Here is a 16,865-nt window from a genome sequence, read left to right on the forward strand (position 1 = left end):
TTAGTAAAAGCCTAATACGGCACTAAAATCAAAAGTCATAATCATTTATTTAAATTAGTTTAAAAAAAGAATAAAATTCAGTCATACTCTTTTACGTTCTTTATCATATTTGGCTATTCCTCACTGTTTATTTTTTTGCATTAACGTTTACTAATGAGACTATGTTTAAATGTGTTACACTATATTATCTTGTTGTGATTTAATTTGTTTAAAACATTTATTTTTGAACATGTAAATGCATTACGTTAATACATAAGTTATTTTTTGATTGTTATACCTGTTAAAATACCTTTTTTACAGCTTATTGACCTAATTCTTCAATGTCAAAACGCACTTGTTTTTGCGATTTGTTTTAGAACTTCCGATTCAGCTGCCTATATGGGAGAAATGTCTAGGAATAATAAACCACAGAAAGTGGTCAAACTACTAGCAGTGTACGCCTAAAAATGAATGGAAGTCTTGGGCCAAAAAGATTCAAATGGCTGCTCATACGCAAAGAACACTATAATACACAGTGACATTTTTTTTTTTTTCCCTTGTCACTGGTTTGCTTGGGTTGGGACTTGTGGAGCTGTGCATCAATGGATTTGCTCTTCAGTGTTTAGACTTTCAGCAGTGTAATTTAAACCACACTGAACTGAACTAAACTTAACTTCAGCTCTGAAATCTGGACTTCACTACAACTTCTATGTTAAGCGGCTTTGACACAATCTGCATTGCAAAAGCACTATACTGTAGAAATAAACATGAATTCAACTGTATTGAATTGAATAAGGTGAACAGGCCAATGGCGTGATAATACTGTATATTGTAGAAAAAGTTTAAGCAATTAATCACAACAAGACAGTTTGATTTTTATTGCAGACAATTAAAGTGTCTCCATCTCCATGATCTGCTTTTGAAAAAAAATAGCGCAATGTTGTGCTACAGGAAACAGTCTTTGCAATTCTGTCGTCTCTGTTTCATTATGTTCTACAATGCAGCATAAATTCACGTATTATAGAAATCTTATTAACTCAGTGTTAAAGTTAAACTCACGGGACACTGCGCTTATTCATAAAGACAAAAGTATGTTTGTTTCATGTGCTTTGAAGCTTAAGACATCTATTCAGTGCAGGTGTCCATATGACTATGAATGATTTAAATAAAGAGATTCTCGTGTAATATGCTATAGAGGATAGCGTATACAGGCACATGCATACTGAGTCCCAATGTACATAGTATTCATCTTAATTAGTATGTGAGATTAGAATAAATGTGTCACAAAGCATAAGTTGAAGAGAATACTGGGTCAGCTATTTGTGGTAGATTTGCAAAGTATGGATCTGTGCTAATAATTCACTGTTCATGCTTCTTTGTATTTTTTAATGAGAGAAAAAAGTAACTAGTTATTAAATAAACATTAGGTTACAGTGCTTGATTTTTTTACAACGTGTCTGTCTGTGTTTCTGTCTTGTCTGTGTGTACTAAAAAAATTTAGATTTTTTTTTTTAATTAATTTAGATTGCATCTGTCACGATCACCACAGATCTGTCACTAAACTGAATAACAAATAACACCATGCACCTCACACACATGATTCTTTCTGATTACACACAAACACAAACACACACACAGCTGGAAACTCATTATGGACGTCTTACCTGGACTTTATATTCACCTCTCACACACACATTGCTGAGTCTTGTTTCTTGCTACGAACATTACAAAGCATTTTTCTGGTTTGTCTTGTTGTGTTTTGATCCTTGTCTTGTTTCCCATTTTTAATCCTTGGTTGCCTAGCCTGACCATTTGCCTGTACTTCGACCACATGTTTTAGATTATCTTTATGCTACTGTTTGCCCCTGTTTTAGACCATTTCCTGCATGGATTCTCTTTAAATAAACTGCATGTGGTTTTGTGTGGAGTTTGCATGCTCTTTCTGTGTTCACGTGGGTTTTCTCCTGGTGCTCTGGTTTCCCCCACAGTCAAAAGATATGTGGTATAGGTGAATTGGGTAAGCTAAATTGTCCGTGGTGTATGTGTGTGATTGAGTGTGTACGGGTTTTTTTTCCAGTGATGATGGGTTGCAGCTGGAAGGGGATCCACTGTGTAGAACATATGCTGTATAAGTTGGTGGTTCATTCCGCTGTGGCAACCCCAGATTAATAAAGGGACTGAGCCAAAAAGAAAATGAATGAATCAATGAATGAATAAACTGCACGTGGATCCTCACGTCTATTGTCCATTGTCCAGACTTTCCTTCATTACAGAATTATTCTAGAATTTTTTATACATAGATGTATTTATCATATATGACAGGATGTGAGGATTTTAAATACAATTTTATGACGTGGTCATACTTTGCAATCTTTATGCTGTACAATAAAAAAAAATTGGATAAAAATAATAGTAATAGTTCAATTAGGCAATTTGCAGTACAGATAAAAAAATAATAATACATATAAAAAATATATATTTACAGTGGAATTTATTAGGAACCAGTTAGCAGAATGTAAAAATACAGATCATAAATAAACTATATATCTTGTTCTTAAAAATATGATCTACACTTTATTTTACACAGTGTACTTTCCCTAAAGTGTACTGAGTAGTCTAAGGTGAGTGCATGGCTTAAGATGATATTCAGGGGTACAGCTAGGCATTTTAGAGATAACTATAATTACTATAAGCACAGACACACAAAACATTAATTCATTCATTAGTTTTCTTTTCAAATTAGTCCCTTTATTAATCAGGGGTCGTCACTTACTGCATTTGCCAAATTATTCAGCAAATGTTTTACACAGCGGATGCCCTTCCAGCTGCAACTCATCACTGGGAAACACCCATACACTCATTCACACAACAGACAAGTTTAGCTTACCCAACTCACCTATAACACATGTCTTTGGACTGTGGGGGAAATCGAAGCACCCAGAAGAAAGCCAACATCAACATGGGGAGAACATGCAAACTCCACACAGAAATGCAAACTGACCCAGCCAAGGCTTGAACCAGCAACCTTCTTGCTGTGAGGCAACAACACTACCCACTGCGCCACCATGCCACCCACATGAAAAACAGAGCTGTAAAGTAAAATGCTACCATAATATCGTCTATTCTGTATGTTCCACAGACGAAGCACAATAATATCCTTTCAAGCTTTACCTTTTGTAAGTACGTGTTGGTTTAAGTGTTAATTAAAAGGACACACATCATGTACAAGCACATGAGAATTGTCAAACTGCCACACCTCATGTATTCTTCCCTTGCATAAATTCACACACCACACACTTTCTATAGGCATGCTCACGGTGAAGGAACACATGTATAGATGCATCCTAGACAGGTCCTATTACCACCCACTTCCTCTATACACACTCTATCACTTTTCCTTGTTCTTTTGCTGTCTCTCTCATGCGCCTGACTTCTCAGGTTTCGGTGAATCAGACCTGGTGAATAATGTATAAGGTACAAGCTGTGAAAACCTGGACAGCACTGTAGGCAGCAGGCAGCTACTAAATGAAAGTTTAGAGCATTCAGACAGACGGTATTCACCAGTGCAGTGTCGCATCCACCCACAGACACCAACATCTTCATCAGCTGTATTTTGTTTAAAAAGGACTGTCAAAAAACAACATTTAAATAGTGAAATGGATTGCTCAGTGCCCGTTTGGAGAGATGATGCCATTAAGGGCAACAGAACACCACTAGGAAACTGCTAGGGGGAAAAAATAGTGTTTTACAAATTGGCAGACATTTTCTTGTGCCGAAAGTCAAGGAGATTGCCAAATGACTAGTTAGCAGGCAAGGAGAAAAGAAAAAAAATGGTAAAACATTATGATTTATTTCACATTAGGACAATGAAGGGGTTGGCATGAGCACTTCGCCACTAAAAGCTGTCCTAGATGTTTGCCATTAAACCAGTGCTGTTTTGTTTGTGGTTTGATTTATCCTACTGCCTTAAATGTTTTAAATCTGTCTGATTAGTACAAGTAAACCAAGATACTGTCATTTAAGCTGGTGTTTTACATCTCTAAAGTAATATTCACACTACCAGCGGCCAAGATCTCATTTATTTTAATTTCCTGCAATCTCCATCTACCAACAAATAACACATTTGAGACCATAGTCTTGCTTTAAAGGCAATAAAACACCTATCAGGCATGCAAGTTCAACTCCAATGTCTTTGAATTTAGAAACATCAAATTCTCTAAAACTGCTTTCCAAGCTTATGGTTAACTTATGTTTGTAATGACCAATGAAGTTTAACAACAACCCACTATAACATTTTATTGCCAAACATTTGATTGTTTTCAATTTGCCCAAGCTAATGTGTGTACATACCCAACGGGAACAAATTCAAGACACCAACCTACCCTACGACTATTTATGAAGGATGCAATCAAACATCATGCTATTAATAAAACTACAAAATTACCAATAAAATCAATAATGTAATTATTAGACAATCTCATCATCTGAATAATACTGAATAATACTGTGTGTTCACGCTGGTCTCCTGAGGTAATTTCCAAGTGATGACAACAAATCTCCCAAAATGACAGCGATCTCTTTGTTTACATGTTTTGGGCCGTTCAAGTGGATGTGGTCATGCAATTTGCGTTTAAATATTGGCAATGGGAATTCATTTAAAATAATGAGGTTGGGAAAGAATATACCTCACGTTTTGTTTCATACAGATTACAAAACTGGATTTGTTTATTGGTTAGTTTAAAATGTAAAATTAGAGATTTCAAGCTTTATATAGATATATTTCTCATGTCTGGAAAATATTCACAGAGATTCCAACATGTTTGCCTACCGCAGAGGATTCATAACAATAAAACAAAAAGGTGTTACTGCACTTCTGGACCATGCCACTCACCCGGAGAATCTCTACTGTCTCCATATTGAGTGTTGCATTTTCATTCATTCATTTATTCATTTTCTTATTGGCTTTGTCCCTTTATTAATCAGTGGTTGCCACAGGGGAATGAATCGCTAACTTATCCAGCATATATTTTATTCAGAGGATGGCCTTCCAGCTGCAACCCAACACTGGAAAACACCCATACACTCTTAAATTCACACACATACACTACGGTCAAATTAGTTTATTCAATTCACTTATACCGCATGTTTTTGGACTGGGCTTGAACCAACTTTCTTGCTGTGAGGCAATCAGCTACCCACTGCGCCACCATGTTACATTTTTCCACTTTCAAAATAATATGAGTGACATGTTTGTGTATTCTAGAGTCTTTGGTTGAGAATACTTCAACTTTATGTATATGAAGAGTGACATTGTGAGTGGCAGAAAATATGAGCATCAATAGAGCTAACATTCCGCCATTTGTTGTGGATACATAGCCACCATTGCACAGATTGTATCTGTTTTTTTTTTTTTTTGTTTTTTTGTTTTTTATCTTTGTAATTAAGCACTTTATGTGTAATTCTGTTCATATTTAGTGTTTTCCATCCCTAATGTTTATTGTCTACAGCAAGAAAAGTTATTTGTTGATTATCATCCATAACTGTTTACTATGCATCCTCAAGGTAGCAATGCTTATGAAAATGGCTTAAATCACCACCTGGGGCAAAACGCAGCAGTCACAGGTAGTGTGAATAGTGCTAAAGAAGCAGTAATGGAAAAAAAAAACACATTTTGATAAACATTAGGTAACATTTTATTTTTAAGGTCCGTTAGAGTATTAGTAAACTGTCTGCTTATTATCTGTTGATACTGCTCCTTCAACAGACATTTAACTGACTATAAGAAAATTTGCAACTTACACTAACCCCAACTTAACCCCAACCTAACAGTTTACATATAATGTAATAGGAATTAGTTGGCATGTAGATGCAATGTAACCTAAATTCAACAAACGGACCTTTAAAATAAAGTGTGACCAAACAATAATTATTCTTTTGCACCATCTTTCGCTATTCTGTAAAAATGAGACGCACATATGCCACATATGCTGAAAGGAGTGAAGTCTATGCAGCAGATGATTGGAGATGTTTAAATTGTTAAGACTCGCTCCTCCTCTCCTTGACCCTCTTTAAACGCTGAAGTTTTTGAAAGCAGGAATGCAGTCGAGCACTTCAATAAATCAACAATAGATTATTTCAAAAAGACACTAGATAACATCATATATCCTTCCCCACAACAATGTATAAAAATCAATAACTGTGTAGTACAATCATAACTCATCAAACATAGGCCAAATTGTTCTATGTCTTCTCCCTATGAATTTTATCCAGACATCGCTGATTATAAAAGTAATGGCTTTTATTTTGCTTCAGAGTCCTGCCAGGCAAACACATTTGAAAGACGATCAATTTTATCTCTGTTGTGAGAACTGACAACAAACATCTAGAAAAAAAGGGGTTCTACTACACTGGTAATTTCTTTGCTGCGAAAGCTGGCACTTTGTCATGAACGCCGGCGAGACTGTTCTCCAAAGCTCACACCATACTTTCATTACCCCTCGTCCATTCCCCTGTAGGCCAGCTGCCATGCCAGCTTGGATCCTGTTAATGCTCTAAAACTGGAACATAATTTGAAGGTCTCCGGGAATAGCCTGCTCTTTCCGGCCTTTTTATATTTATTTATTTTATCCAGAGTCACCTGTCGAGTGGGCGTGATTATGCATGCATGACCGGGCCTGGGCCATGCAAATCCTCCGGGCTCTTTCGAGCAGGGCTCGATGACCTGCTTCCTGCTTTTCATCCCGCCTCTAAGTACCGATCGCAAACGGCCAGGAACTAAATCAACAGCACATGAAAAGCGCCGAGTGTGGAGGAGAGGGGACACATGGCTAAACAATCCCCTCCTCAGCTCGTCGTAAACAGCTTGGAATGTTCACGCAGAGTTGAGCACATTCACCGATGCCTCAAAAGCACTGTCTGTTATGCAAATGAGCTGGGTTTAATTTCTATTCCACTGTTCTCAATAAAAAAATAATATCACCCAGCCTGGTCTGTGTGTTTACTTGGCCCCTGACTGGAGGCTCTGAATGCTAATATGTTTGGCTAGGTTTTAAATATTGATATACAGAAGAGTGTACTTCATTCTGATCATTCGGCTGTCTGAGGAGATATACTTGAAAAGCATGAAGGAAGGACACTGAAGGACAGGTGAAGGAAGCATAGATCAATGTAGATTATGAATACTTGATAAAGAGAACATTTGTGAATGAATTACAGGTACACTTTGTATTGCAGCAAACAGCAAGGTATGCTGAAACTCTGACTCTCTGGTCCTGAAGGCCTTAGAAATGATCCTTTCAGTCATAGATGTGATTTCCAGAATATTCCATGATACAATTTCACCAACTCAGTCAAGCCCCTCCAAATAGCAACCCAGGCTCATTCTGAAAACATACCTCTTTTTCTGGAGACCGCCAAATATGTCCCAGGAGTTACGTTTTTTTGCAGTTTTTGTTCTTGCGAATCCACTAGAGGCTGCTGTGTAAGCATTATGACGCGAGTGCGATTCACGCCTGCTGTTCTCACGTAAATTCACCAGAGACCGCTGTCGACTGACAGATCGACTGACCCACCCTCCTCCTTTCTAAAAGCCAAGCAATTTTATTGATTGACTCTTTCACCTACTTCCCTAAACCCAACCAACAATTTTCAAAAAGCAATGCAGAAAGAGAAAAGCCCTCGTCTGATTTTTTTTTCCCATGTGTTCAGATTTTACCACATTTTCACTCTGTTCTGTTTTTTAGAGGCATGAACCTACAATAGTCTCTCTGTTCGGTTACGATTACGTTCAAATTACATCAGTTACCAACCGCTCTCACACTTTATTCTGAAATTTATTCCAGCGTTGCAAGAAATCTGGTCAGGTCCCGGGAATAGAGACCTCTATCGAGATCGCTGTAACAGCCGAGAGGAGAGAAAGTCATGCCAGCAGTTCAAATGGGCCACAGTGAGAGAGAGAAAGAGAGAGAGAACTGGAGTTTACTTTCATTCTCTCAATCGCAGTGAAATTGGGGCTTCTGCTGTAATTGTCAGTGAAAGACCACACGTCCAGTAAACACACACACAGTCAAATTGTGCAGTTTCTGCGTTTTTAAGTAGTTAGAGCATTGTAAATACTCGCCCTCGCTTCCCTCGCCATAGTAAGCTACGACGACATATCGCATATGAGATAAATGACATTCGTACAAAATAACCGGTTATGATTATTACTGAACCGATACCAAATTGTCCGTGTCTGCATCGCGGTGCACCAAAGAAACAATTAATTTTGACACCCCTACTGTCTTTGTCATACTTGCTTTCTGAAACCATTCTTCATCAGAATCAAATCTGTCATCGTGGTCAACTGCTCTCTGTGTCTCAAGTCCACCGACGTTCATGGCGAGCTAATGGGACAAACTGGTAGCAGAGGGAAATCCATCTATACGAAGGTCAGCGATCAGCTGGTAAACGTGAAAAGAAAATTGCATCATGCAAACTCATAGCATTCATTTGAAAAATGAATTGCAGCCATACGTAGCCAGAAACATATATAGGGCTACGTTTTCAGAATGAGCCTATGTTGCCAAATAGGCTGGCCATGAAAGACAAATGCAAAATTGGACAAGATAATTTACTGTAAAGAATCTTAAAGGGCATTTAGTTCAACAATGCAGCACAATGTAAGGATCTGTCTCTATACATCACAGGTGTCAAATCCAGTTCCTGCAGGGCCACAGCTTTGCACAGTTTAGCTTTAACCCTAATTAAACACACCTGGTCAAACTAATTGAGTCATTTAGGTTTGTTTGAAAGCATAAATATTTACATTAGATGTCGCCTACGCCAAGGTGTAGGTTTGCACTTGACATTAGTGGGGACGGGTAAAAAAAAAACACGGGTGTTTGTGCATATATATATTTCAAGAGTTTACACTTAGATATTGTTTGACAAATGTTAGCAGGTTTGGCATGCTGTCCCTGAGCCAGGGCTCCCGCCTGGTCAATAGAGCATGTAAGGGGAGTACGAGATCAGGTGGTTCTCGAGAACTCCCTGTGGTAAAGGGGGAAAGGAGGAGAAGGGGTGGATGGGGGTTTCTTCAGAAAACAAAGGTAAGGGAGTACTTCGAGCTAGGCTATATAGTGAATTTGGATTAATCTGATTGGCTAACTAATGATTGTAGATGGGTGACCAGCTGCAGTCAATCATATCACGTGCTCCTCTCGAAATTAGTTTGTGAAACTTCACATGTATGTGTGTGTATGCTGCTATTATTTATTTAACTGCTATTAAAATATGTTAATAATTAATCCTCTATTCACACAAGTTATTACGTTTCAGGCTCTTAGTCAAGAGGGGTTCTGGTGGTTCGAAAGACCAAAAGGTGGATATTAGTTGTTTTTAAATTTCTTCTGATTATCCAAGTGGCCAAAATCTGACCGAGGAAAGCTTAATGTGCTGGCCAGTTTGTTATTGGCCTGTAGGCCTCAGTGTTTAATTTAAAACATGATTTAACAGATTTCTGAAAAAAAATAAAAATAAATTAATGACAGATAATAATAAATTTGTATTTAAATATTTTTTTCATTTTTTTTCAAAATTGTCATTATTTATATAACTGTAATATAATACTTACAGTTTAAATGCACATTTGTTAATGAATACTTAAAATAGTAAATCACTGTGATAAGAAATTCGACAAAATGGTTGGAAATATTTTTGGTACATCAGATAGTGTGGTTATGATGACCATCAGAAAAAAGCAAAAAATTTGTTCTTAAAAACTCACTAATATAAATATGCAATATTTATACCTCATAATTAAATAGAAATCAGGCAAATAACTGCATAAAGGTTAGTTTTTAAGAAAATAAATAGCCACCTTTTCAATAAGCTGGCCAGAGGCCAGATAGTGTAATGTTAGAATAATGTTTATTAACTGATAAAGAGAGAGTTTAATAAATAATTCAGTTTTTTTAGCCATAGTGCAAATATAACATGTCTCATATATCAGTATTGTGCCTAAACACAGGCTCTTTTTATTCTGACTAAGTGTTTTAGCTGAAATTGGACATGCTAGAGATTAGTAGAACTGAGACCATATACTTAAATAAATGAGATCATATACTTTAGCTGTTTATTCTGCAGTTAGTTTTCAGGGCATATTATTGACAGACTAGCCTATATCAGTCTGCTGTAACAACAGACTGCGTTAAAGCGGAGGAAAAAACAAGCATTAACGCCATTATCATGATGCACTCATTCAGGTAGTGAACTTGCGTTTATGTGACTCACACTTTCATTGAAAAATGCTCCTTATGTCCCCCTTTTTTGCTGCTGCCATGCTTACTTGTGTGTCACCCAACACACCTTATTCTTGCATGAGAAAAAAACACTCCACTGCATTTGGTGCTGCTGATCTGAATGCAGCCACAGCCTCTCACATGATAGCAGGGAAAGGCACAGTCAATCGCAATGTCCATATGTGTTTTGGGGGTGGGAGGACTCGAAGAGAGCGTGCTTGAACCCTTTCTGCGTGTCTAGAGTGATGTTGAGAGCGTGATTTTTTATTTATTTATTTTTTAAAAGTGGATTAAATTATTGGTGGGGACATTTCAATGGTCGGTGGATATTGGTGGGGATGTGTCCCCTCTGTCCAACCTAAATCTATGCCCCTGCCGTACACTGTTGTTGTCTATTGGAAGGAATGTGTCAATAATAGAGCCACCATTTTGGTACAGGGTAGCGCTCCTTTGAAATGAATGAGGGACCAAGGTGCAGTGGAACACAGTGGCCATCCAGAGTCAGAGACATACACATTTATGCATACATCTATGATCGGGAGTTTTCCTGGTGGTCAGTATGCAAATGTGTTTTTTTTTTGTTTTTTTTTAATTACGAAAATTATAATTTACATCACTTTTCTACATAGATGGATAAGTGACCGCATGGGCATTTCTGACAAAGAGCATGTGTTTATGTGCATGGACATGTATTATCCTCCCTCCCTGTTTAATTTGATCTAATTTGTATTCTGAAACCTGCTTTCACTTCTAGTTCTAATGGAGGCAGCGAGTCGTTTGTGAATGAATATCCGTTATGAACTTCTCGTTTACTTAACCGACAATAATTCAAGTTTCTAGCACCGCAGTGTCTTGTTGTCGTTTCTTTTGCATTGTTTGCTTTTATTTATTCAACAGAACTAGCATGAGCCTGGAATTTTGTGCAAGTTGGTGCTACTTTGCTTTATGGTGAATGCAGTAAGAGACTGTATTATCATCAATAACGTTACTTGTTGAGCACAAATTTTATAACGTACAAAAACATAAAAAACGAAAACTTACCTATGAAATATTCTGCCTTTGTGCTTTGTTTTCTTTGTTTGCTTGTTACTACACCCGTACAGAGCGCTAGGCACACTGTCTTGACTAATTCGGTTGAATAACATTTGTCCTGGGAGCACTGTAAAAAAGTGGCACCGCTATTATCACATACTCAGTGTCTGTATGTGATATCTAACGTATATATCTATGGTTTGAAGCCTACAGGTAAGTGTGTTGAATCAGGTTTGCAGAAAAACTGCGTAGAGTTGCGGGCCTCAATGAACTAGTTTTGACAACTGTGCTACACAGGGTCTCGATGTTTCAGAGAAGTCCTGCAGTAATCAAACCTCTCATCAGCAGAAAAAAAAAAAAACATTATGTGGAAACTGGGGAAATTAAGACTGAACCCATAGTGCATAAAGAAGTTAGTAAACGTGTATGGTAGCGTTCCAGAACAAGACTATGAACAAACAATGGCTAGAAGCAGCTGAGGAAAGATCATTAAACAGCAGTATTGCTGCCACAGCTCCACGAGCCATTTCTTAATGCACAATTCCACTTTCAGTCACAGCACCTGTACCCTCATTTCTACTTTGTTTCACAATGTATACAAGCTGATCAACAGATGTAATGGGTTCTGTTTTGAATGACAGGAAAATATTAAACAAGTTCATTTATTTATAAATTTTCTTTTAGATATAGTCCATTTATTAATCGCCACAGCAGAATGAACTGCCAACTTTTCCAGCATATGCTTTACACAGCGGATGCACTTCCAGCTGCATCACTGGGAACCCATACAATACGGACATAGCAGCTTACACCAATCACCTGTACCGCATGTCTTTGGACTGTGTGGAAAAACGGAGCACACGAAGGAAACCCACACAAAGGCAGGGAGAACATGCAAACTCCACACAGAAATGACAACTAACCCAGCCAAGGCTTAAACCAGCAACCTTCTTGCTGTGAGGCTAATGGGCATTACCCATTAAACATGTTGTTATTTATTTTTTTGTTTTTGTTTGGATGGGGGTGTCGTAAAGAGTCCAAAATGAGGCATTGGTTCTTAACCAGAATGACATAGTATAAAAGATAAAATTATTTAATGACTAGTGTCATGTATATATCACCACACCAAACTCAAATAAACTGTGTTAAAATCTGACTTATATTGTAATGCCTGATCCTGGCATAGCATGGCACAAATGTAAGACACCACAATTGACCGTGCAAGATCATGTATGACTTTGTGTATCATCACAGAGGATTTAAAGGGGACCTATTATGTGTGCAAGTGAATTTTCAGTTCAAAATATCGCATACATAATTTGTTATAATGCATTTAAACTGCCCCTTTAAGGCTTTGATCCAAATTGTGCCGTTTTGGTGACTGGCGCTTTAAATTTAAATTAAATTGTGCTCTTTTTCAAAAGAGGGCGGGGCTAAAAACATCTATGTGTCACCATAGCAGCAGATTTAAAACTCTTGTGGTGGGTGGCTGCTTTTCACTCAGGGCTGTTTGTGCTAATGAGAGAGAGATTATCACTAAACCTAATACAGTTTCTATAGTTCAGGTGCTCAAATAATATATCTTCTTTAGTAAAAAATAACAGACAGATGTTACATTATATGACAGATGACGCAATCTAACTAAAAACATGATGCTTGCTATAAACTATAGGCTACATTATTTGAGCATTCATTATGACATTGATCTGATCTGTTGGGATCCAGCTTATGTTTCCTTTTTTAATATTATGATTTTTCTTTGAAATCTGTACTAGGCTACCACTATTGACTCTAATCATTGGCAAAATAACCTGCCTTTAAGCAAAGCCTGATATTTTTCTGAAGGTTTGACGCAGACTAAACTAAACCCTCTGAGGCGAGTGTTACTTAATAAGCATTCCCTCGTCTAAACTCGCAGGGAGTGAGATGGAGAAACTGAAAGCAGGTCTGAAAAGTTATTTTTTGTCTGAAAAATTGTCTTTTTGAAACTAATTTATTTGGTATAATTTGTTGGTTATTATAATGTATTTTTGTTGGTCTGTTACCCACAAAATAAACAAGCAATTGAGAACCATATTGCGCTCACCAGTTTCACTTGTATTTATTTAATCAAATACTTTGACCAAAATGGGCCGGGCTTTACAAACTATTAGCAGCACTCAACCTATTTACCTACAAAGAATAAACTCAGTTGGAAGAATGAAAGTACAGAAACTCTTTATGAGAATAATTTTACGGAGGGGTACACGTCGCTTCTGCGCAGCCAGTGTGCTTGATTAAGCGCTTGATGCAACACTGAAACACAGTGCGCAGCCCTCTGGTATTTGCAGACACTTTCAAAACAGCAGCACAAAGGGGAGAAATTAGTGCGCTGGGGATCTGTGCAATGCATTATTGAGCCTTTGCTCATTTAAAGTTTTAGGTAGGCCTACTTTGTGTGCGAAAGAGCAGGTAACCCTCTCTACTCCAGTGTTGCGAATGCGATGTGCTGATCTAACAGACACAGCACAACATGATTAGAAACTGCAATAAACTCCATGTTAAAGGTCGAAATGAACCCATTTAATGCAGAACTAAATGGATTTCGCCACTGATTATTAAAACTAACAGGAACAAATTGTCTTGGAGAAAGCTTTTCCTGTTGTCATGAACGCAACGCACAGTTTGAATTATAAATAAAAGGAGAATAATTGACAGTCACAGCGCCGGGAAGCGCTGAATTGAACATGAATTTAAGCACTTGAATATTCATCTGTATTTCACATTAAACTATAGAATGGCTTCAGAACATTTGGGATATAGTAGTCTACATGAAAAAATCCTTGTAATTGGCTATCTTCATGGCTTTTGTTGACTTATAAATTACAAAGAATATAGTGCACGTGCAAGATCGGATTTGGATTGGTACTAGCTGGCCGATACCCGATCCAGCAGAAGTATGTGGTATCGAACCAATATCTGAAGTATCGGGAACGGTGCATCACTAGTTTTAATCAAGTGTGATTATGAAAAAATAAAATTAAGAAATTTTTACCAAATTTGTGTTTAAACCCCTTACAAGAGTGATTTTTGCATAAGTTTCCCAGACATAAACACAACACGTCTAGGCACTAAAATGTCTTACACTTGTATAAAAAGTTTAAATGCAAAAAGGACTGGCTAGTTGATACCGATATGAAATAGTTAGAATGTCTGACCTATTTCTTTGCCCTGACAAATACAATGCAGATCTTAGGAGGAAAGTTGTTATATGATTCTGTATGTCTTTGCGTGTTCTTGTGCATAGATGCTTCCCTGAGGTGTTCCCTGTTCCAAACAGCATACTAATTCAAGTCCTACATTCATATTCATTGTACAGAAAATTGCTATTCCAGACACAATCTGAATAATTCTTCCATATTCAAGTTTTCTTGTCAGTGTTCTGCTTGTTTAATTTCAAACCTGTGACTTAACATCTCCATGTTTTCTTTATCGAGTTCACGATGTGCCAGCAACACAACCACCCTTCTAGCTTTTGAAAACAGATTGCACAATTTAAATCAAGGCTTGAAATTCCCATTTGTTTGGTGTCACCATGTAAAAAGACAGCCAGATGCTCTACAAATAACATTTATCTGTCATATTGGTTAAAATGACAACAGTGAGGATAGGAAATCAACACTCTGCGGCACTCACAATGCAGCATCCGAGGCCCAGGGAATGAGCAGCACTTGTTCAGGAGAACAAGAGGGAAATTGTCCCCCTCTGAAGCACACACAATATTGCAGGTGCTTAAATTATTCATCTAGTACGAACGCTGGGGTCTCAGAGCCAAAACTACAGCCTCTTAATCTGTACTTTATATTCCATTTTATATTTTACAGCTTTGTTTACTCCGAAGGGGAGATAAAGAGCCTTTTCTTTCCAAAAGCATATAGGTCTACTCTGTTCTTACTGCTGAGAACAATGAAAACAGTTCTGTATAATTTTCATACATCACTATGTTACATTTACTGTCAATTGCCTTCACCTAGCTGGAAAGCGGGGATAAGTATTGCACACATTCGAGTTTTGAGTAATCATAACCCAAACGAAGCCAAATGAATGAATTACCTGAAGATTGAACAATTACTCCTGTTTAATAGTTAACTAGTTGTCCAGCAAAGTAGTTGATTGTTGTGCTCACCGTTTCCCTTTATGTAAATGATTCACCAGGTTCCGTTTGCTATAGCGTTCTTTGTTGTTTCAGGCAAGCTGTCTTGATGGAGGGGGAATATGAGCATGTCAAAATGGACGATAACTACATCACCACCTTCATGCAGCTTGCATTCAAAGTAAACAGGCTATGTGTGGCAAAAAAGTCTTTTATCACTTTAAGATTGATCAAGGATTAGGCATCACATGCTTCAGCACAGTTTACCTAATGTCACATCTGTGGATGCTTTATAAATACACCAAACATTAAAAGTGTTCAAGAAGATGCTAAATTGTTACATGCAACGACTGAGAGACTGCTTAGACTGTGACTGAATGTGACTGATGAGAAGATGAAGGATGGCTAATGTGTATTGACTGAAATAGCAAAATGGCCTTAAACAACAACTAAATACACTACATTTATGTTCTCCAATACATGCATAAATTGGGTTTACAGTACTGAGTAACATTCACTGTGTGATACTGACTACTCTTGAGTACTTTTAAAAGTGCTACTTTTTACTCGTACTTGAGTACTTGTACTTGGCATGTACATGTATTTTTACCTGGGTATGATTTTTCAGTACTCTCTCCACATTCCACAGACCAAACATTGCAACTGTCACCATTGAATCACAGCTCAGACAATGAACAATGCTTCACTCTGTTAATGGCATGCACACTCATCCATTCAGCAAGTATTAGTGCTGTATTTACCCAGAACAGCCCAGTTTGGGTGTGCCCTTCTGTTTCTACTGGGGTCTTGAGGCTCATGTGGTCTTGACCGGCCCTGGGACCCTTTCCCTGGGGCTATGGTGATGGCAGTGCTCCAGGGACCACTGCTAGTCCCTCCTTCTGTAAAGAGACTCACCATACTCAGTATTTTCCTATTAATCAAGTGAAGTTGAAAAAGGACACCAACTGAGAGTTTGGAGAACCACATTCACAGGTTATATCAGTTGGTAAAGGATTTAAAGAGATAGTTCATCCAAAAATTGTGCGTTATTTTCTCATTCTCTACTTGTTTCAACCCAGATTTTTTTCTTCTGCTGTTGAACACAAAGGATATATTGGATGTATTGAATGTTGGAAAAAAAAGCCATATAAAGATGTCAGAATTATTAGCCCCCCTGAATTATAAGCCACGTTAATTTTTAACCCAATTTCTGTTTAACGGAGAGATTTTTTCAACACATTTCTAAACATTAATAACCAATTTCAAATAATGATTTGTTTTATCTTTGCCATGATGACAGTACATAATATTTTACTAGATATTTTTCAAGACACTTCTATACAGCTTAAAGTGACATTTAAAGGCTCATCTAGGTTAATTAGATTAACTAAGCAGGTTAGGGTAATTAGGCAAGTTATAGTATAATGATGGTTTGTTTTAGA

The 16,865-nt window shown here is 37.5% G+C and overlaps 1 protein-coding gene across 4 annotated transcripts in view; it reads right to left on the bottom strand.

The window, feature by feature from the left end:
• The window catches only part of gfra1a (gdnf family receptor alpha 1a), a 293,308-nt gene that overhangs the window by 253,865 nt on the left and 22,578 nt on the right, over positions 1-16,865 (bottom strand). For 2 of the 4 annotated variants that reach the window (XR_012388704.1, XM_073919997.1), the window contains exon 4: positions 16,185-16,322. Coding sequence is in view for 1 of the 2 variants with exons in the window: in XM_073919997.1 (XP_073776098.1) it covers positions 16,185-16,322 (138 nt within the window). In the remaining variant the exon portion in view is untranslated. 4 annotated transcript variants of the gene reach the window in all.

Source organism: Danio rerio, chromosome 13 (genome assembly GCF_049306965.1).
Source record: "Danio rerio strain Tuebingen ecotype United States chromosome 13, GRCz12tu, whole genome shotgun sequence".
In the NCBI taxonomy this organism is placed as follows: domain Eukaryota; kingdom Metazoa; phylum Chordata; class Actinopteri; order Cypriniformes; family Danionidae; genus Danio; species Danio rerio.